The sequence below is a fragment of the Heterodontus francisci genome, chromosome 2 (genome assembly GCF_036365525.1).
Source record: "Heterodontus francisci isolate sHetFra1 chromosome 2, sHetFra1.hap1, whole genome shotgun sequence".
Lineage (NCBI taxonomy): Eukaryota > Metazoa > Chordata > Chondrichthyes > Heterodontiformes > Heterodontidae > Heterodontus > Heterodontus francisci.
This window is the reverse complement of record NC_090372.1, coordinates 120,847,029-120,869,476: the sequence shown is the minus strand read 5'-3', so window position 1 is coordinate 120,869,476 and position 22,448 is coordinate 120,847,029. Positions and strand designations below refer to the sequence as shown.

At 46.3% G+C, this 22,448-nt stretch overlaps 1 protein-coding gene across 1 annotated transcript in view; it reads left to right on the top strand.

Annotated features, from left to right (window-relative positions):
- The window catches only part of gabbr2 (gamma-aminobutyric acid (GABA) B receptor, 2), a 1,342,876-nt gene that overhangs the window by 1,062,584 nt on the left and 257,844 nt on the right, over positions 1-22,448 (top strand). Inside the window, exon 8 of the mRNA XM_068053043.1 lies at positions 2,764-2,824. Within this exon, the coding sequence (XP_067909144.1) occupies positions 2,764-2,824 (61 nt within the window). The remainder of the gene's footprint in view (positions 1-2,763; positions 2,825-22,448) is intronic.

The window sequence follows — 22,448 nt, the reverse complement described above, 5'->3', positions numbered from 1 at the left end:
TTAGGAAACAAAGCCTGGTCTGATTTTGGGTCAGAATTCTGGCTCCGGTGGGAAATTGATTCTGATTCAGATGCTCTTAACTGGTACGGAAATAAGATTCCTGTCCACTTCGAGTCAGTGAGGTGGGTCAGATCAAGTGTGAGGCTCATGTAGACACACCTAGGCACCTATCACTGAGGCTGCTGGTTATCCTTGGGGTGAGATCTGTGTTTTGTGCCAAAGTCTTCCACAGCACCAGAGAGGTGAGATGTCACATGGGAGCTGGAGGCCTGGCACTAGGGGCAGGGCTGCCCGTTGCTTCATCGATGCCGACCTGGATCTAATTTTGGAGGCTGTGAAGGAGAGGAGGGAGATCCTGTTCTTGGAGAGTATCTGGAGGAGGCCACCTCTCTGTTCAGTGTTATTCCCCTCCGCCCCCTCTTCCTCCTCCTCTCGTAACTTCTGCTCCTCCCCCAATGAGCTGTCTCCTTCCAGGGCATCACTGTCCTCAAGATCCACACCTCTCTGGAGGGCCATGTTATGGAGAGCACAGCAGACCACCACAATGCTGAGACCCTTGCAGGAGGGTATTGGAGGGTGCCACACAACCAATCCAGGCATCAGAATCGCATCTTCAGAAATCCGATGGCCTCACCAATGGTTGACCTGTTGAGCAGGTGGCATTGGCTGTTTCACCTCTGTGCCTCTGTCAGTGGTTCCCGTTGAGGGGTCAGTAGCCATCTCTTCAAGGGATTTCCCTTGGATCCACCCATGCACTTTGGAGAATGAAGAGAAGTACCAATGCAGTCTGGACTGGCGGAAGATGAAGAAATCATGGCAGCTGCCAGGAAAGTGAGCGCATACATAGAGGAAGTTCTTGCTGTGGTTGTGGACCAGTTGGACATTGAATGGATGCCTTTCCTGTTGATGGATCTCACTGGCCAGTCTCTGGTTGTCTTGATGGCCACTTTGGCATAAGTGATGATGCCCTGCACTGGTGGGAATCCAGGGATGGAGGCTGTACCCAATTCCTTCTGTGCCTGTGTACACCCATTGTGTCAAAGTGGGTGTCAAAGTCAAAATGGCTACCAAAGGTAAAACGACCAAACGAGTATATTCAAACAGTCTTGCTGTCTGTTAAGGACAAAAGGATGCATTCCTAGTTAAGAGGTGTCAATTACACCAATCCTGAACCCATCAAGAGGCATTTTTGAATTGAATGGGTTCTTCTGAAACAAAGACGCTATGAAGTAGCCAGCTCCTGGGCCATTGTTAATTACCACAGAGAAGGGGCTCTGTGTCTCCCAACAGAAGCAACATTTTGACCTTAAAAATTAACTCTCTGGAGAAAGAGAGAATCAAAACAAACATCACAAAAGTCTGTCCAGCTGAGAGCTGGTAGAGAGCCAGCAAAAGAATGAGCCCTGCTGTGAAATCTACACTTTAACTTGTTACAGCAGCCAGTGATCACCATCTCTGAAGTCTCAACCACCAGAGAAATCTATAAATAACTCAGTCCTGCCACTTTAAAAGAGAAATTGACCTCTGAGAAGATTCAACAGGTTATGAACCCCTAAAATCTACCTCACTTGAAACCACTTGGCCGTAACAGGAAACTTGTTCTAATATGGCATCTTATCCACTGTAATGCCCTCTGCAAAGCATCTGTGGTGTCTTTAAGCAGGACAAGAAACTAATCAGATTGAAGAATCCAGACTGAGGCACGCAGGACAAGATTTTAACTCCGTCAAAACCCATCCACTTGCTCAGAGTTAAAATTAATCCCACAGAGTCTAAACCAGGATGTATAAAGCAGGAAGTATAAATTAGATTTGAATTATGTACAGAAAGCTGAATAAAGATTGGGAAAGGCACTTGGGATTATAACAGAAATAAAAGAGATAGACAGAAAACGTAAAAACAAAATTATTTGACTTCTTTCAAATCTCTAGCAGTGATTAACTTCTGAAAGAATGAGACTCCTTACTTGTAAAATTAAATTTTCAAGGCCAAAGAGGTTGTTTGGCAGTAATTAGCAATTATCACGCTACTACACATGTGATTACTCATGTATGCACCAGCACTAATTTTTTATGGCATCCTTACTGGGACACTGGTGGGTAAGTATCCCAAGTTCGCACCTTTGCATGTCTTTCAATGCGAAGTCTATCAGCAAGGACTGCTACAATGCGCCTGTGGATGAGCAAGTTATCTGTGACAACAACTTCCAGACTTCTGCTTTTAACTGCACATGTGCAGACACCAGACATTGCTTTCCACTTTATTCCATAATATTAGTGAGTGCTGTTAGCTTCACCGTTATTAACCACACAAAATCCAGACCATTTCTCCTCTCCGAAAGTCACTTAGCAACTAATAAAGCATAAGTAATTGTCTTCACTTTGACAGTTAAAGGAAATGCTAACTGAAATTCATGAAGGTGATTCCAACTTGATTTTTCTTTTAAGTCATTTGTCCTGACAATGCAAGCAATGTTTTCACTTATTTTGCCATAATCACATTTAATTCCTAATCTTTCCTAAGTTGCTGTTTCAAATCTATCTGAGGTCACGGGGTTGCTTGTGAATGCATTCTCCTTTGAACTTGTTTGTGTTGAAGACATGTTGCAGCTTATGAAAAAACATTGGGATGATTTTGGTCATAAGAGGTACATTAAATCCACATTGAAACTTATTGGATGACTGATTTACTTTCATTTCTAGAAACTTCTTGCATTTTGATATGTTCCACCTGTTTGAGACTAATTTATCATTTTGTTGACAGGGGCAAGTTGTATTTAGAAATGGAGAGCGAATGGGAACCATCATATTCTCACAGTTTCAAGGTAAGCTAGTAGTTGTGAGCAGTTTATGAATGTGCTTTCTCTGATGACTTTTTCCAAGATTGTTATTGATTCAGGGCCCCATACTATTTGAATGTTTTCTACTATTGCCAAGGTCTTCACCTGGGCCCATGCCACAATGGCTTCCATGGCTTTCCATTGCCAGTGACTGGGGCCTTGAAAAAATCTGAGTTTGAATTATATAGTCATTCTTACAAAAATACCACCCACCTGGATTTTTCCTAAAGTCCCAAAATGAATTCCCTACTCATCAGAACAAACTTCCTTCCATCATGCTTGGCTCTCATTTATCCATTATGTTTATATAGAGGACAAATGAGGATAAGAAAGACTGACTGATGGCATGAACACACATGGTTCACTTTATTGCCCAAAATCAGGCAGTATAGTAGAGCAGATTCAAGATAAACAGGTAGGGAGGTTTAACACCACACCCTGCACCAGTGTAAGATTTCCTCCCTCCATCCTTGCCGCACCACATATAAATAATGGTGGGAGGTGTGGTATGGCAGCCTACCCAATCTCCCTGCCATCTGGCACTTATGTACGTGGTTGCCATACTGCACTGCTCAAGACTCAAGTCTGGACATGTGGAAGCGGATATTTAAAATTTTGCACCGTGGCAATAAAATACATCTCTGGTTAGTTTTAATGCCATTGTTTCAAAAGAAGTTAAAAACCACCTGTGCTTCAATGATCTTGACGGCAGCTTTGCCTTGATTACCATATTCTGCCAATATTACGCTGGAAATCATTTGTGCCATAGTAGAGGAGGATTTCTGTAAATGAAATGATAATACTGCACTTAAGAAGAAAATTAGGAGGGCAAAAAGGGGCCATGAGATTTCCTTGGCAGATAAGATAAAGGAGAATCTTGAAAGATTCAATAAGTATATTAAGAGTAAAAGAGTAGCTCGGGAGAGAGTAGGTCCCCTTAAGGATCAGTGTGGTAATCTATGTGTGGAGCCACGGGAAATGGGCGAGGTCTTGAATGAATATTTCTCGTCCGTATTTACCATGGAGAAGGTCTTGGAAGCTAGTGAGTTCAAGGGAGGGAATAGCGATATCCTGCAGCATATCAACATTACAAAGGAGGAGGTGTTGGAAGCTTTGAAGCGCATTAAGGTGGTTAAATCCCCAGGGCCTGACCAGGTGTATCCTAGGTTGCTATAGGAAGCAAGGGAGGAGATTATTGGGGCCCTGGCAGAGATTTTCATATCATCGTTAGCCACGGATGAGGTACCGGAAGACTGGAGGATAGCTAATGTTGTGCCTTAATTTAAGAAGGGCAGCAGGGATAAACCAGGGAACTACAGGCCGGTGAGCCTTACATCAGTGGTGAGAAAGTTATTGGAAGGGATTCTGAGAGACAGGATTTATATGCATCTGGAAAAGCATGGTCTGATTGGGGATAGTCAGCATGGCTTTGTGCGTGGGAAATCATGTCTCACGAATTTGATTGAATTTTACGAGGAGGTGACCAAGAGGATTGATGAGGGCAGGGCGATGGACGTTGTCTACATGGACTTTAGCAAGGCCTTTGACAAGGTCCCGCATGATAGGCTGGTCCAGAAGGTTCGAACACATGGGATCCAGCGTGAGCTAGCAAATTGGATACAAAATTGGCTTGGTGATAGGAGGCAGAGGGTGGTAGTGGAGGGTTGTTTTTCAGATTGGAGACCAGTGACCAGCGGTGTGCCGCAGGGATCGGTGCTGGGTCCTCTGTTGTTTGTCATATATGTTAATGACTTGGATGTGAATGTAAGGGACATGATTAGTAAGTTTGCAGATGATCAAAGCTACTAAGTATCATCACCTCATTCCATGACAATATGAAAGGCACAATTCAGCATAGCGGCGCCTCATCAGACCCCTTTCTTATCCTGAGTGGCGTGAAACCGGGCTGTGTGCTCGCACCCACAATGTTTGGGATTTTCTTCTCCCTGCTGCTCTCACATGCGTTCAAGTCTTCAGAAGAAGGAATTTTCCTCCACGCAAGATCAAGTGGCAGGTTGTTCAACCTTGCCCGTCTAAGAGTGAAGACCAAAGTACGGAAGGTCCTCATCAGGGAACTCCTCTTTGCTGACGATGCTGCATTAACATTTCACACTGAAGAGTGTCTGCAGAGTCTCATGGACAGGTTTGCGGCTGCCTGCAACGAATTTGGCCTAACCTTCAGCCTCAAGAAAACGAACATCATGGGACAGGACGTCAGAAATGCTCCATCCATCAATATCAGTGACCACGCTCTGGAAGTGGTTCAAGAGTTCACCTACCTAGGCTCAACTATCACTAGTAACCTGTCTCTCGATGCAGAAATCAACAAGCGCATGGGAAAGGCTTCCACTGCTATGTCCAGACTGGCCAAGAGAATGTGGGAAAATGGGGCACTGACACGGAACACAAAAGTCCGAGTGTATCAAGCCTGTGTCCTCAGTACCTTGCTCTACGGCAGCGAGGCATGGACAACGTATGTCAGCCAAGAGCGACGTCTCAATTCATTCCATCTTCGCTGCCTCCGGAGAATCCTTGGCATCAGGCGGCAGGACCGTATCGCCAACACAGAAGTCCTCGAGGCGGCCAACATCCCCAGCTTATACACCCTACTGAGTCAGCGGCGCTTGAGATGACTTGGCCATGTGAGCCGCATGGAAGATGGCAGGATCCCCAAGGACACATTGTACAGCGAGCTCACCACTGGTATCAGACCCACCGGCCATCCATGTCTCCGCTTTAAAGATGTCTGCAAACGCGACATGAAGTCCTGTGACATTGATCACAAGTTGTGGGAGTCAGTTGCCAGCGATCACCAGAGCTGGCGGGCAGCCATAAAGGTGGGGCTAAAGTGTGGCGAGTCGAAGAGACTTAGCAGTTGGCAGGAATAAAGACAGAAGCGCAAGGGGAGTGCCAACTGTGTAACAGCCCTGACAACCAATTTTAACTGCAGCACCTATGGAAGAGTCTGTCACTCTAGTATTGGCCTTTATAGCCACTCCAGGTGCTGCTCCACAAACCACTGACCACCTCCAGGCACTTACCCATTGTCTCCCGAGACTAGGAGGCCAAAGAAGAAGAAGATGACACCAAAATTGGTTTTATAGTGGACAGTGAAAAAGGTTGTCTAAGGTTACAACAGGATATAGATCAACTGGGAAAGTGGGCAAGGGATTGGCAAATGGAATTTAATGCAGACAAATGCGAAGTGATGCATTTTGGGAAGTTAGACCAGGGCAGGACATATACAGTGAATGGCAGGGCCGTGGGGAGTGTTCTTGAGCAGAGAGACCTTGGGGTGCAAGTACATAGTTCCCTGTAAGTGGCAACACAGTTAGACAGGGTGGTGAAGAAGGCATGCTTGCCTTCATCGACCGAGGCATTGACTACAAGAGTTGGGACGTCATGTTATAGTTGTACATAACGTTGGTTAGGCCACATTTTGAGTACTGTGTGCAGTTCTGGTTGTCGCACTAGAGGAAAGATGTGATTAAGCTAGAGAGGGTGCAGAAAAGATTCACAAGGATGTTGCCTGGTTTGGAGGACTTGAGTTATAAAGAGAGATTGGGTAGGCTGGTTCTGTTTTCCCTGGAGCGAAGGAGGCTGAGAGGGGACATGATAGAGGTATATAAAATTATGAGAGGCATAGATCGGGTGGATAGCCAGAGTCTGTTTCCCATGGTAGGGGTGACTAAAACTAGAGGGCATAGATTTAAGGTGAGAGGGAGGAGGTTTAAAGGGGATCAAAGGGGTAAATGTTTCATACAAAGAATAGTGGGTATATGGAATGAGCTGCCTGAGGTGGTGGTGGAGGCAGGAACAGTAGCGACATTTAAGAGGCATCTGGACAGGTACTTGAATGAGCAAGGCATAGAGGGATATGGAATTAATGCAGGCAGGTGGGATTAGTATCGATATGCATTATGGTTGGCATGGACGATGTGGGCCGAAGGGCCTATTTCTATGCTGTACGACTCTATGACTCTATGACAGTAATTAGCAGGTAAAATCATACAAAATGAAGTGATTAAAGCCCAATTGTCTTTGCCATGAGTTGATGTAATAATATTGAAGACTTTACTGAAACTGACAGGGAAGTTTTGTCAGATTGACGGGAATACACTGACCTACAATCTCACTTGCATTTGACAGGCGTCTCATGTAAGAGATCATGATCTGCTGCCCTCTTATTTGATGTTAGTGATCTTCTCTATATGCACTGGGCTGGTCATTTCTGGCATTTCTTTTGTTCGGTTTGTTTTAGACCAAGTAGAAGCAAGAGGCTATTCACATTGTTTCAGCAAATCATCTGTTAAAATTTATAAGGCTTATGGATTTAATAGTGGGCTTTATACTGTGGATGCTCTGACATCCCAGATAGCAAAATAAAGCACTCACAAATCCTACAGGATAAAAATAATCCAGGGAAAAAGGGAATAAGAAAGATGAGGTCATGGTATTAAGGGCAATTGGCCATTCACTAAGGCCCCTGTGGCCACTTGTCACTTTTAGCCCTGTTTGTGTTTTGACATTAATGGATATCTCCAGTATCTGGGTAGGGACAGAGGATCTTGTACCCATGATTTTGTGCATTGTTGCTGGCTCTGGGAATACTGCAGGATAAGCCTCTGTGATATAAAATTGCCAGGACTCATGATTGACTCACAGGTGCTGAGAATTCAATGCTTGCAATTCATATGCAAAATTTAAATATAGCTCTCTCCATTTTAAATTTCTTGTGTAAATTGCAGACAGTTACAAAACTTATGCAAATCTCGGGACTCCCAAGTCCATCACAATTTGCTGGTTGTTTTATAATAAATGTACTCCTGTACGGCTGTCCTCAGAAGACTGTCAGTGACTTGGAGATGCTCAGATGAAACTGTTGAACAGAAGGGTTACTGGGAGGATTAGACTGGGCACCAAGACATTATACCTCAGCACTCCCAGCCTGCCTAAAACTACAAAACAGCAGCTTCAATCAGGAGGTCAGCCATATGGTCATATTTTTTTTTATTTTAAAGAGGCAATAACTTCATTTTTATTTGTTTACACAATGTAATGTGTTCAATTGTGTCACAGCCATTTCCTTGTCACTTGTATGTAGTTTCACTGTAAAGCTCGTCTGAGTCCTTTCCCTCCATAAACAAAAAATGGTTTGGCTAATAATCTTTCCAAACAGACTGTGCCCATTTAATTTGTTTTTCATATTTAAAATAAATAATGAAGAAAGAAGATGAGAAAATTCATAGACATGCAACCCCAGCAGTTACACCAGGGTCATGCCCATCATGGAATTCTCCCGCTGAAGTAGGTTGGCGGAGGGACATCCAGAAATGGAAGGTTTGTGGGTACATCAGTAGTGGGGAGGTGTTTGTAGGCTCCCTTCCCAATTCCTGGAAGAACAATCTGGCTGTCCCTGTAGCCCTTTTACAAAAGGTACTACTTTTTTTTTTAAAGTTTTGAAGATTTGCTGTTCCCTCCTCCTTCCCCCACCACCCCCCCCCCCACTCCCCCGGCCACCCTGCCGAACCTCACAGGGCCAGGTTCCGACCCTGATTCTGATCTTAACCCCAGAGTAAGCCCCACTTCTTTTTCTGTATGTTTGTAGTAAATTGGAATAGAGTTTCTTGGTTGATCCATGGATCTTCCTAAATTTACTCAGATGTTGAGCAGAGGATGCAGGGTGCATTCAGGATTGACTTGAGCTGCAGACACAAGAAAATATCTAGCACAACCTAAAATAAATACATGGGGTTGAATTATAAGGGAATTAAGTTAATGGGAACAGCGGCGTTTGGGGACATAAAATGGGATGGGACACATTGGACAGGAAGTCTGACATCGTGACATCCCATCCCAAGTTTGTCCCTGGCAGTAAACATGGAGAGCAGAGGCAATGCAGAGGGCAGGTAATTAAGATAGTTAACAGGCCAATTAAATGCAATTTTATGGAGCAGATTGAATTTTATAGGGGGAAATCACTTGGCTGGGAGTTTACTACAGGCCTCCTAATAGTCAGGGAGAGATAGAGGAGCAGATATGCAGGCAAATCTCAGAGAGGTGTAAAAATAATAGGGTAATAATAGTAGGGGATTTCAACTTCCCCAAAATTAACTGGGATAGTCTTAGTGCAAAATGCTTAAAGGGGGCCGAATTCTTAAAGTGCATACAGGAGAGCTTTTTGAGCCAGCACGTAGAAAGTCCTACAAGCGAAGGGGTACTGGACCAAATCTTAGGGAATGAAGCCAGACAAACGTTGGAAGTGTCAGTGGGGGAGCATTTCGGGGATAGTGACCATAACTCTGTAAGATTTAAGGTAGTTATGGAAAAGGACAAAGATGGACCGGAAATAAAGGTACTGAATTGAGGGAAGGCTGATTTCGATATGATAAAACAGGATCTGGCCAAAGTGGACTGGGAACTGCTACTTGTCGGAAAGTCTACAGCAGACCAGTGGGAGTCATTCAAAAAGGAAGTCGTGAGAATTCAGGGCCAGCATGTTCCCGTAAAGATGAAGGGTAGGACCAACACATCCAGGGAACCCTGGATGTCAAGGGATATCGAGGATTGGATAAGGAATAAAAAGGAGTATTATGGCAGATTCAGGGGGCTGAAAACAGCAGAGGCCTAGAGGAGTATAGAAAGTGTAGGGTGGTACTTAAAAAAGTAGTTAGGGGAGCGAAGAGGGGGCATGAAAAAACACTGGCAGGCATGATGAAGGAAAATCCCAAGGCATTTTATAAGTATATTAAGGGCAAGAGGATAACCAAGGAAAGAGTAGGGCCCATTAGGGACCAAAGTGGTAATCTGTGTGTGGAGCCAGAGTATGTAGATGAGGTTTTAAATGATTACTTTTCATCTGTGTTCACTATGGAGAAGGATGATGTAGGTTTAGAGATCAGGGAGGGGGCTTGTGATATACTCGAACAAATTAGCATTGAAAGGGAGGAGGTATTGGCGGTGGTAGCGGGCTTGAAAATGGATAAATCCCAGGCCCAGATGAGATGTATCCCAGGCTGTTCAGTGAGGCAAGGGAGGAGCTAGCTTGGGCTCTGACACAAATTTTCAAATCTTCTCTGGCCACAGGAGAGGTGCCAGAGGACTGGAGGACAGCGAATGTGGTACCATTATTCAAGAAGGGTAACAGGGATAAACCAGATAACTACAGGCCAGTGAGTCTAACATCGGTGGTAGGGAAACTATTGGAAAAAATTCTGAGGGACTGGATTAATCTCCACTTGAACAGGCATGGGAGATTGGTTAAAAGGTAAGAACCCATGGGATCCAGGGCAATTTGGCAAAGTGGATCCAAAATTGATTTAGTGGCAGGAGACAGAGGGTGATGGTCGAGGGTTGTTCTTGCAATTGAAAGCCTGTGACCAGTGTTGTACCGCAGGGATCGGTGCTGGGACCCTTGCTGTTTGTAGTGTATATAGGAGGTATGATCAGTAAGTTCGCAGATGACAGAAAAATTCATGGTGTCGTAAATAGTGTGGAGGAAAGCCTTAGATTACAGGATGGTATGGATGGGCTGGTAAGATGGGCAGAGCAGTGACAAATGGAATTTAATCCTGAGAAGTGTGAGGTGATGCATTTTGGGAGGACTAACAAGGCAAAGAAATATACAATGGATGGTAGGTCCTAGGAAGTACAGAGGGTCAGAGGGACCTTGGTGTATTTGTCCATAGATCACTGAAGGCAGCAGCACATGTAGATAAGGTGTTTAGGAAGGCATATGGGATAGTTGCCTTTATTAATCGAGGCATAGAATATAAAAGCTGGGAAGTTATGATGGAGCTGTATAAAATGCTAGTTGGGCCACAGCTGGAGTACTGTCTATAGTTCTGGTCACCACACTATAGAAAGGATGTGATTGCACTGGAGAGGGTGCAGAGTAGATTTGCCAGGATGTTGTGTGGGCTGGAGCATTTCAGCTATGAAGAGAGACTGGATAGGCTAGGGTTGTTTTCCTTCGAGCAGAGAAGGCTGAGGGGAGACCTGAAAGAGGTATACAAAAATTATGAGGTGCATAGATAGGGTAGATAGGAAGAAACTTTATCCCTTAGCGGAGGTGTCAATAACCAGGGGGCATAGACTTAAGGTAAGGGGCAGGAGGTTTAGAGGGGAGTTGAGGAAAATGTTTTTCACCCAGAGGGTGGTTGGAATCTGGAACACATTGCCTGAAGAGGTGGTAGAAGCACGAACCCTCACAACATTTAACAAGTATTTAGAGGAGCACTTGAAACGCCATAGCATGCAAGGCTCGGGGCCAAGTGCTGGAAAATGGGATTAGAATAAGATAGGTGCTTGATGGCCAGCATGGACACGGTGGGCCAAAGGGCCTGTTACTGTGCTGTATAACACTAAATGGCACACTGCTCTCACAGATTTCAGAGGCTCGCCATGCAGAGCATGGCATGAAACAAGGGGAGACCGTCGGGAGGACAAGCATAGAAACATAGAAAATAGGAGCTGGAGTAGGCCATTCGGCCCTTCGAGACTGCTCGGCCATTCATTATGATCCTGACTGATCATTCAACTCAGTAACCTGTTCCCGCTTTCCCCCCATATCCTTTGATCCCTTTCACCCCAAGAGCTATATCTAACTCCTTCTTGAAGACATTCAATGTTTTGGCCTTAGCTGCTTTCCGTGGTAGCGAATTACACCGGCTCACCACTCTCTTGGTGAAGAAATTTCTCCTCATCTCAGTCCTGAAAAGTTTACCCTGTATCCTTAGACTATGACCCCTGGTTCTAGACTCCATCACCATGAGGAACATCTTTCCTGCATCTACCCTGTCAAGTCCTGTTAGAATTTTATAGGCTTCTATGAGATCCCCACTCACTCTTCTGAACTCCAGCGAATATAATCCTAACTGACTTAATCTCTCCTCATACGTCAGTCCCGCCATCCCAGGAATGAGTCTGGCAAACCTTCGCTGCACTCTCTCTATAGCAAGATCATCCTTCCTCAGATAAGGAGACCAAAACTGCACACAATATTCCAGGTGTGGCCTCACCAAGGTCCTGTATAATTGCAGCAAGACATCCCTGCTCCTGTAGATTTTAGATTTTTTTTTAGATTTAGAGATACAGCACTGAAACAGGCCCTTCAGCTCACCGAGTCTGTACTGACCATTAACCACCCACTTATACTAATCCTACACTAATCCCATATTCCTACCACATCCACTATTCCTATATTCCCCTACCACCTACCTATACTAGGGGCAATTTATAATGGCCAATTTACCTATCAACCTGCAAGTCTTTTGGCTGTGGGAGGAAACTGGAGCACCCGGAGGAAACCCACGCAGACACAAGGAGAACTTGCAAACTCCACACAGGCAGTACCCAGAATTGAACCCGGGTCGCTGGAGCTGTGAGGCTGCGGTGCTAACCACTGCACCACTGTCCCGTCCATACTGTACTCGAATCCTCTCGCTATGAAGGCCAACATACCATTTGCCTTTTTTACCGCCTGTTGCACCTGCATGCTTACCCTCAGCGACTGGTGTACGAGAACACCCAGGTCTCGTTGCATATTCGCCTCTCTCAGTTTATAGCCGTTCAGATAATAATCTGCCTTCCTGTTTTTGCTAACAAAGTGGATAACCTCACTTTTATCCACATTATACTGCGTCTGCCATGCATTTGCCCACTCACTCAACTTGTCTAAATCACCCTGAAGCCTCTCTGCATCCTCCTCACAACTCACCCTCCCACCCAGTTTTGTGTCATCTGCAGATTTGGAGATATTACATTTAGTTCCCTCATCTAAATCATTAATATATATTGTGAATAGCTGAGGTCCTGGCACCTATCCCTGCGGTACCCCACTAGGCACTGTCTGCCATTCGGAAAAAGACCCATTTTTGCCTACTCTTTGTTTCCTGTTTGCCAACCAATTTTCTATCCATTGCAATACACTGCCCCCAATCCCATGCGCTTTAATTTTACATGCTAAGCTCTTATGTGGGACATTGTCGAAAGCCTTCTGAAAGTCCAAATAAACCACATCCACTGGCTCCTCCTCATCAACTCTACTAGTTACATCCTCGAAGAATTCTAGTAGATTTGTCAAGCATTATTTCCCTTTCGTAAATCCATGCTGACTCTGTCCGATTCTACCACTGTTCTCCAAGTGCTCTGCTATAAAATCTTTGATAATGGACTCTAGAATTTTCCCCACTACCGACGTCAGGCTGACTGGACTATAATTCCCTGCTTTCTCTCTACCTCCCATTTTGCCTTTCACATGTTGCCTCTGTTAGGAGACACAGGGCTCGTCCCTGTGGTGACCAACAACGAACCAGAATGTGGCTACTTCACACCTTCTTTGTTTCAGAAGCGCCTAGTCAATTCAGGAATGTCTCTTGATGGGTTCAGGATGGGTGTAATTGACACCTCTTAGCTTGGAATGTATCCTTTTGTCCTTAACAGACAGTAAGACAGTTTGAATCTTCAGGTCCATTTTGCCTGACCTTTGGGGCCATTTTGCAGCACATTGTCTACTTTCTTAAGGAAAAAGTCAATTTTTATAATTCTTCAGTTTGGCTTCTGCATTTTCAACACTGCACTTCTCGTGAATGTGGCACAGCAGACCAATGTCCTGTGCAAGAGGGCCAGTGACCATGTGCGCTACCAGAGCAACCCTGACAGGTTGAAAGAGCTCTCAGATACAGGGCAATTGCTGTATTCCCCCCGGTGCAAGGTGCGATAGACTGCATGCACCTGGCCATCAAGGCCCCCACAGAGCAGCCAGTTGCATTCATCACCAGGAAGGGCTTTCATTCATTAATGTTCAACTGGTCTGTGACCACCAAAATCACTTCCTGCAGCTGTGTCTCCACTTCTCGGGAAGCAATCACAATGCCTACGTACTTTGGCAGTCCCAGGTGCCACAGATTTTCAAGCCCCCCCCACTCACCTTCGGGGATGGTTTCTCAGGGACAAATGCTACCCATCGAAGACATGACTGCTTTGGCCTGTGAGGAACCCTTGCAATGCAGCAGATGAGAGGTACAACAATTGCCACAGCTACACCCAAGCGACCATCGAGCAGGCCATTGGGTTGCTAAAAATGAAATCCTGTTGCCTCGATCGATCCAGTGGAGCCCTGCAGTATGCCCCAGTGAGGGTCTTGCATATCATAGTGATCTGCTGTGACCTGCGCAATCTAGCCCTGCAGAGGGAGGAGGCCTTGCATGACAATGAGATGCCAGAGTGACACTCCTCCGCTCATGAGGAGGACAGGGAGGAGGGAGGGGAGTAAGCAGCCCCCTTGCACTGGAGGCCAGGCAGATTGAGTGACATGCCAAGGAAGCAAGAAACAGTCTCATAATTACCCTCTTCCAGCCACCCTAATGTCCACCCACAGAGAAACCAATAAAGACTGACCTCAATAAGTGTAAACTGTCGCCTCCTTTCCATTTGTGGTCCATGCCCTGTACCCAGCTGAAACATGCGCTATTGCCCATGGGAGACCATATTTAAATGAGGGCTGTGCTTCCATTGGAATTCCACTAAGGGAGAACAGGCGTGAACAGAAGAACTTTATATGAAGCATCAGAAATCAGACACCCATGAAGACCCAAAGTGTATCTAGGTGCTTTTCTTTATACTTTTGTGAGTGCTTCTATGAGGTGTGAACCCTGTGCTAGCAGCTGAGGTGAAGGCAGGCTACTCATTAGGCTGCCCCTTGGCCCATAATGACTTTGGTGGCTGTCCTGTGGCTGCCTGAGGCCTGGAAGGCCCCGGCTGCCTGAAAGTTTCCTGCACTGGTGCAGGACTCTCCTCAGACGTCGCTGCTGCAGGAGCTGGACTCACTGGCAGAGGGGCTGAGGAACCGCTGTCAACACTCAGAGCTCCCTGAGGGGAGACCCCAGCTGTGGAGGTTAGCCTGTGCTCCTCCCTTTCAAGGGTCACTGTTGTATCATGCTCATGCACAAGGCGATGGTGTGCAGCTCTGTGCGCATCTGTAGTATTTAGCTCTTCATAAGGGTTGCCAACCTCTCAATGGAGGAAGCCATGCATTTATGCCTGAGCCGAGGCAGTAGTCATGGAATGGATGGGCTCCTCCATCGTCCGCTCATGGCTGCGCATTGCCTCTAGCAGCTCCACCAGATGTTGCCTTACCTCTCTCTGCAACTCCAGCATGCCCTGTGCTGTCAACACCAGAGGCTCATCATCATCCTGGAACTCAGCATGGGCCTGACCACCCACAGTCCTCCGACTGTCAGAGGCCTCGGATGTCTCAGCCCCAGCCAGCTGCTCGGGTGTGTGCGTGGTGCTCTCACCAGCTTGTGACCCTGATTCGAAAGCCACCAAGGTGAAAGTATCTGCACTGGTGGAAAGTGCAGGAGAGTCATGGGACAGTATATCCTCTGACTACTGATCCTCCTCAGAGGTTGACGGCTGTCCTCGTTTTGCTGGATTCTCCTGCGGTTGCCGACCTGCATGAGAGAACACAAACATGTGTGGGTTCGGCTTTGCAGATCTTGTCATGCCAACCATATGTGATGTGGGCCTCCAGAAATGATCTGTATGTCATTGGAATCCAGTCCTCACTCTCTTGCCCGGAGACTCCGGTCTCTCCATCTGATATGGTGCAGCCGCCCTGTGTCCCTTCCAATTCTAACACTTCTTCCACGGCTGTGGTGAGAGGCCAAAGATCCGGAATGCCACCACCTGTTTTCCCTGTATCCATCCTGTTATAGGCCTTCTTGTTCTATAAGTGGAAAGTTGGAGATAGTCATACTTAACAGAGAGATCAAAATAACGGTTCTGCGAGTGTCAGCCCCTCGTCCCCTACTGGGCTTCCACATATAGCTCATGCTGCCACATGCTCTGTGGAGAGTTAAGAGGGGGTGGGCGAGCTGTGAAAGAAAGTGGCCTGTGGCCGAGAGACAGGCATGCATCTGTCAGGATGAGGTGATGCCCAACCCCCTCTGCCATTGCCGTTGAAGTGCCATCCCTCCCATGGCCTGCTTCATCCTGCATAGCCACTTGCAATCACTAAAAAGACAATCACGTACAGGATTTCTTGGTCAGGTGGGAAGACCTCTTCTTGCCATCGCTGAGAAAGAGGAACTCCCGCCTTTCCCTTGCAGCCTGGAGGAGAATATGGAGGGAGGCATCACTAAACTGTGGGGCCATCCTGTGGGGTCCGCCTCGGGGGGTTGGGGGTTCAGAGTCATTACAAAATGGATATCAGTTGGGAGTAGCTGGCAGCAGATGAATGCAAGGAAGCAATACAAATAGGGCTGGCACGGCTTTAAATATGGTGCCAGCACCTCCTCCGGAGTCATCTGAAGCTGTAGTCGGCGTCTCGCTTCCTGCCCCTTGATTGGGGAAGCCCCTTGACTCCATTATATAAAGTGGCCACCCCCTCCCATGTGATCACAGTAGGGTGGCCACCCATGTGACAAACGGGAATGGCTCCCATTTCCGGGTCTGCCACCAGGCTCACTAAATTCAGTCCATACAAACACAAACACTTTTGTTTTCTTTCATAGCAAGGCCAGCATTTGTTGCCCATCCCTAATTGATCTTGAACTGAGTGGCTTGCTAGACCATTTCAGAGGGAAGTTAAGAGTCAACCACATTGCTGTGGGTCTGGAGTCACTTGTAGGCCAGACCAGGTAAGGACGCAGGTTTCCTTCCCTAAAGGACATTAGTGAACCAGATGGATTTTTACGACAATGGATGATAGTTTCTTGGCACCATGACTGAGACTCGCTTTCAATTCCAGATTTTTATTAATTAATTGAATTTATTAATTAAATTCCACCAGCTGCTGTGGTGGGATTTGAATCCATGTCCCCAGGGCATAAGCCTGGGCCTCTGGATTACGAGTCCAGTGACATTACCACTATGCCACATACAGCTGAAGTGGATTTTTCTGCACACTCTAGAGATCCTTGCATACAGATTGCAGCTGTGCCACCACAAGTTTATTAGTCAGATTTATTCACTTATGCTACTTATTGCTACATTTGCAAAAGCTGACAGAAATACATTTGTAATCAGTAGTAACCCATTGCACTTATCCAGAGATAAATCCAGGCATTGGGAATTCTTGATGTTATAGATACAGTATTTGATCACATTTATGGGAACAAATTCTTTGACAGATTAACACATCAGTAGAAGCTCAACCTGGAGGCCAACATTATAGACTTTGAAGTCTTTGGAGTAGCCTGTTTCCACTTATTGGGCAGAATTGTTACTGACTGAGCTGCAAGGATCAGTAAGAGGTGTGGGTGGACCAGAGAAGGTTGGGGGGTAAGGGGGAGGGGGGGTTCGATCGGAGGTGGAGGTTGCCGATCCTTGGGCAGGGAGGGTGTGTAGGGGGCCTTGGTGGGGGGCAGAGATGGGGGCCTGGTTGAGGGACCAAGGGAGGAAGGGAGGACTCCTCATTGGGAAGGTTTTCGGAAGGGGGGCGGTGGGGCGCCTGGATCCAGGGGGTGGGTGTGAAGGTACATAACTCTTGAATCCACGAAGTCCTCGCCTTGAGGAAGCCACTGGATTTCTCAACACTCAGGAAACCCAGACAACAGCAATTAAATTTCAGTCGTTCACAGCCTTATTATCATATTTAAAGTTGCAACCCACTTCCTTGGATCAGGTTGGTCCAACTTCTAGTCACAGTTAAAGCCAGAACTGGGTGGGTTCAAGGTGGGTTTGGACCTGGAAACAGAATTTTCCCAACGGTGGGAGCTGCCTGCGGAGTGCAAACAGCAACGACAAGTGGCAGCCAAGATGGGGCCTGCCACTGCCTTGCCAAAGAGAAGCCAGCAGCTCCTCAGAGGGCCTGTGACATAAAGAGGTGAGACAGCTCATCCAAAATAAAAAACAGTACTACGCTTGGCCTGGAGCAAGATCCCCATGGCCCAAAACATTTCATCTTCCAACAATAAAGTTTGCCCTCTGCCCACTGTGAGCCCAACAGCTGTGCCATAATCACACAACAGACTGGTCGGGCTCACTGGAATCCTATTTGAAAATTACAGTGTGGACCCAACCCCCCAACACCCTGGCCCCTTAATGAGCTTCTCCATGAGCTTAATAGGCCCTTAATTGGAGGCGAGCGGCTTTCCGTTCCCTCGCTCCACCCTCACATTAAAAATTGCGGACTGTCCAGGAGGCATTGGGTTCCAGACACGACCTCCAGGAATGTGATTTTCAAATCGCGTCCAGGCCAAATCCTGAGCCTGCTGGCATTTGAAAATCTGGCCCCTTAACTTTACACCCAACCCAAACTCACCTGTTTTTTTGACAAAGTTCTTACCTATTGCTCCTCTTGCCTACCCAGAAAACTCCTCAATGTGGCAGAAATACTGCTTTAAATTCTCAAGATCAATTTTCTAACAGAAAATGAGAATTGACCTTTTGGGCACTAGTTGCTTGATTTACTTAAAGGAGAATCTCAACATGTCGAATTTTCCCAGGGCTGATGTCTTCATTCTGAAAGACTTGTACAACATTGATTGCCAGAACAACCCACGAAGAATATATAAATTGTGCAGATATTAATAGGATCAGAAGAGCTAGTTATCATAACCGCTGGCACAGTACCAGTGATTTATAGAGCCAGACAAAAATTACGGCATAGAAGGAAGCCATTCAGCGGATCGTGTCCATGCCGGCCGAAAAAACTAGCCGCCCATCTAATCCCACTTTCCAGCACCTGGTCCATAGCCAAGGCCATAAACACATCTTCCAGGTGGGGCAGCGATTTACTTGTTCTTCTTTGACCTCCTTGTCTCGAGACACAATGGGTAAGTGTCTGGAGGTGGTCAGTGGTTTGTGAAGCAGCGCCTGGAGTGGCTATAAAGGCCAATACTAGAGTGACAGACTTTTCCACAGGTGCTGCAGATAAAATTGGTTGTCGGGGCTGTTACACAGTTGGCTCTCTGCTTGCGCTTCTGTCTTTTTTCCTGCCAACTGCTAAGTCTCTTTGACATGCCACGCTTTAGCCCCGCCTTTATGGTTGCCCGCCAGCTCTGGCGATCGCTGGCAACTGATTCCCACGACTTGTGATCAATGTCACAGGGCTTCATGTCGCATTTGCAGACGTCTTTAAAGCGGAGACATGGACAGCCGGTGGGTCTGGTACCAGTGACGAGCTCGCTGTACAATGTGTCCTTGGGGATCCTGCCATCTTCCATGTGGCTCACATGGCCAAGCCATCTCAAGCACCACTGACTCAGTAGGGTGTATATGCTGGGGATGTTGGCCGCCTCGAGGACTTCTGTGTTGGAGATACGGTCCTGCCACCTGATGCCAAGGATTCTCCAGAGGCAGCGCAGATGGAATGAATTGAGACGTCGCTCTTGGCTGACGTACGTTGTCCAGACCTCACTGCCGTAGAGCAAGGTACTGAGGACACAGGCTTGATACGCTCGGACTTTTGTGTTCTGTGTCAGTGCACCATTTTCCCACACTCTCTTGGCCAGTCTGGACATAGCAGAGGAAGCCTTTCCCATCCGCTTGTTTAATTCTGCATCGAGAGACAGGTTACTGGTGATAATTGAGCCTAGGTAGGTGAACTCTTGAACCACTTCCAGAGTGTGGTCGCCGATATTGATGGATGGGGCATTTCTGATGTCCTGTCCCATGATGTTCATTTTCTTGAGGCTAATGGTTAGGCCAAATTCATTGCAGGCAGCCGCAAACCTGTCCATGAGACTCTGCAGACACTCTTCAGTGTGAGATGTTAATGCAGCATCATCAGCAAAGAGGAGTTCCCTGATGAGGACTTTCTGTACTTTGGTCTTCGCTTTTAGATGGGCAAGGTTGAACAACCTGCCACCTGATCTTGTGTGGAGGAAAATTCCTTCTTCTGAGGACTTGAACGCATGTGAGAGCAGAAGGGAGAAGAAGATCCCAAACATTGTAGGTGCGAGAACACAGTCCTGTTTCTTGCCACTCAGGATAGGAAAGGGGTCTGATGAGGCGCCGCTATGCTGAATTGTGCCTTTCATATTGTCATGGAATGAGGTGATGATACTTAGTAGATTTGGTGGGCATCCAATCTTTTCTCGTAGTCTGAAGAGACCACGTCTGCTGACGAGGTCAAAGGCTTTGGTGAGATCTATGAAAGCAACGTAGAGGGGCATCTGTTGTTCACGGCATTTCTCCTGTAGTTGGCGAAGGGAGAACAGCATGTCAATGGTGGATCTCTCTGCTCGAACGTCACACTGTGCCTCAGGATAGACACGCTCAGCCAGCTTCTGGAGCCTGTTTATAGCGACACGAGCGAAGACTTTCCCCACTATGCTGAGCAGGGAGATTCCACGGTAGTTGTTGCAATCACTGCGGACACCCTTGTTCTTATAGAGGGTGATGATATTGGCATCGCGCATGTCCTGTGGTACTGCACCCTCATCCCAGCACAGGCAAAGCAGTTCATGTAGTGCTGAGAGTATAGCAGGCTTGGCACTCTTGATGATTTCAGAGGTAATGCCGTCCTTCCCAGGGGCTTTTCCGCTGGCTAGAGAATCAATGGCATCACTGAGTTCCGATTTTGTTGGCTGTACGTCCAGCTCATCCATAACTGGCAGAGACAGGGCTGCATTGAGGGCAGTCTCAGTGACAACATTCTCCCTGGAGTACAGTTCTAGGTAGTGTTCCACCCAGTGGTCCATTTGCTTCCATTGGTCAGTGATTGTGTCCCCTGATTTAGACTTGAGAGGGGCAATCTGCTTGATGGTTGGCTTAAAAGCTCTCTTAATGCCGTCATACATTCCTCTGATATTTCCTGTGTCAGAGGCCAGCTGAATATGACTGCATAGGTGTTGCCAGTAGTCATTTGCGCAGCGCCTGGCTGTTCTTTGTGCCGAGCTTCTGGCAGCTTTAAGTGCTCCGGATGTTAACTCGCTGGGGGCTTTCTTGTAGTTCAGCAGTGTGATGCGCTTCTTTCAATTTAGTATACTGTATTCGGTGCTCACAATGTGGTCTCCTCTACATTGGGAAGACCAAACACAAATTGGGTAACTGCTTTGCAGAACACCTCTGCTCAGTCTGAAAGCATGACCCCAAGTTTCCGGTTGCTTGCCATTTCAACAAACCAACCCCCCATCCCCCACTCTCATGCCGACATATCTGTCCTGGGATTCCTGCAGTGTTCCAGTGAATATCAACGTAAGCTCGACGAACAGCATCTTCATTTACCGACTAGGCACGCTGCAGCTTGCCGGACTGAACATTAAGTTCAATAATTTAAGAGCGTGACAGGCCCCCTGTTTTTATTTTGAGTTATTTTTTCCTTTTTCTTTTTCTTTTCAATTTTTTATTTATTTATTTTAGTTTTGTTTGTTTCATCATTCACTTTTTTTACCATGTGCCTGTCCACTGTTTTTTCATGTTTGTGCTCTGGATCAGGGCTGTTCATTTTTTGTCAATTAACACCCTCTCTGCACTAACGCTTTGTCTTTCAGCACACCATTAACATACCGTTTGCCTTTGCTCCATGACCCCTGATCAGTTATTCTCTGTGACCCTCTGTCCTATCAACACCTTGCCTTTTGTTATCTCTTGCCCCATCCCGCTTTATTTACTTAAAACCTATTACATTTCTAACATTTTCCTGTTCTCATGAAGGGTCACTGACCTGAAACGTTAACTCTGCTTCTCCCTCCACAGATGCTGCCAGACCTGCTGAGTATTTCCAGCATTTCTTGTATTTATTTCAGATTTCCAGCATTGCAATATTTTGCTTTTATATATTATTATGGTCCATAGCCTTGCCTGTTATAGCACTTCGGGTGCATGTCCACGTACCTTTTCAAAGAATTGAGGGCTTCTGCCTCCACCACCATTCCTGGCAGTGAATTCCAGACACTCACCACCTCCTGGGTGAAAAGGTTTTTCATCATGTCCCCTCTAATCCTTCTACTACCTTAAATCTGTGCTGCTGGTAATTGACCTCTCCACTAAAGGAAACAGGTCCCTCCTGTCTACTCTTTCTCGGCCCCTCATAATTTACACCTCCATTAAGTCACCCCTCAACCTCCACTGTTCTAAGGTAAATAACCCTAGCCGATCCAATAACAGTAATAAGATTCAGATCAGAAAACAAGCTCAATTTGGACTGCCATTTTCTATTATTCTGAGTTATAAAACAGTTATTGATCAATGTTTTATTTACTAAGTCTTCATTTAAACATCATGGTTGTATCATGGTTTTGGATTCTTTAACCATTTTTCCATGGAAAAGATTTGGGCACAAGCAGTTTTTAATATGTGTTCTGAGCAAAAGTTGCTGAAAAGGTGTTTTTTTTTAAGAGATACAGCACTGAAACAGGCCCTTTGGCCCACCGAGTCTGTGCCGACCATCAACCACCCATTTATACTAATCCTACACTAATTCCATATCCCTACCACATCCCCACCTGTCCCTATATTTCCCTACCACCTACCTATACTAGGGGCAATTTATATGGCCAATTTACCTATCAACCTGCAAGTCTTTGGCATGTGGGAGAAAACCGGAGCACCCAGAGGAAACCCACGCAGACACAGGGAGAACTTGCAAACTCCACACAGGCAGTTAGCAGTTGTTACGACCAGGTGAGAAAGAAGTCTAGGGTTTCCTTTTAGCCTT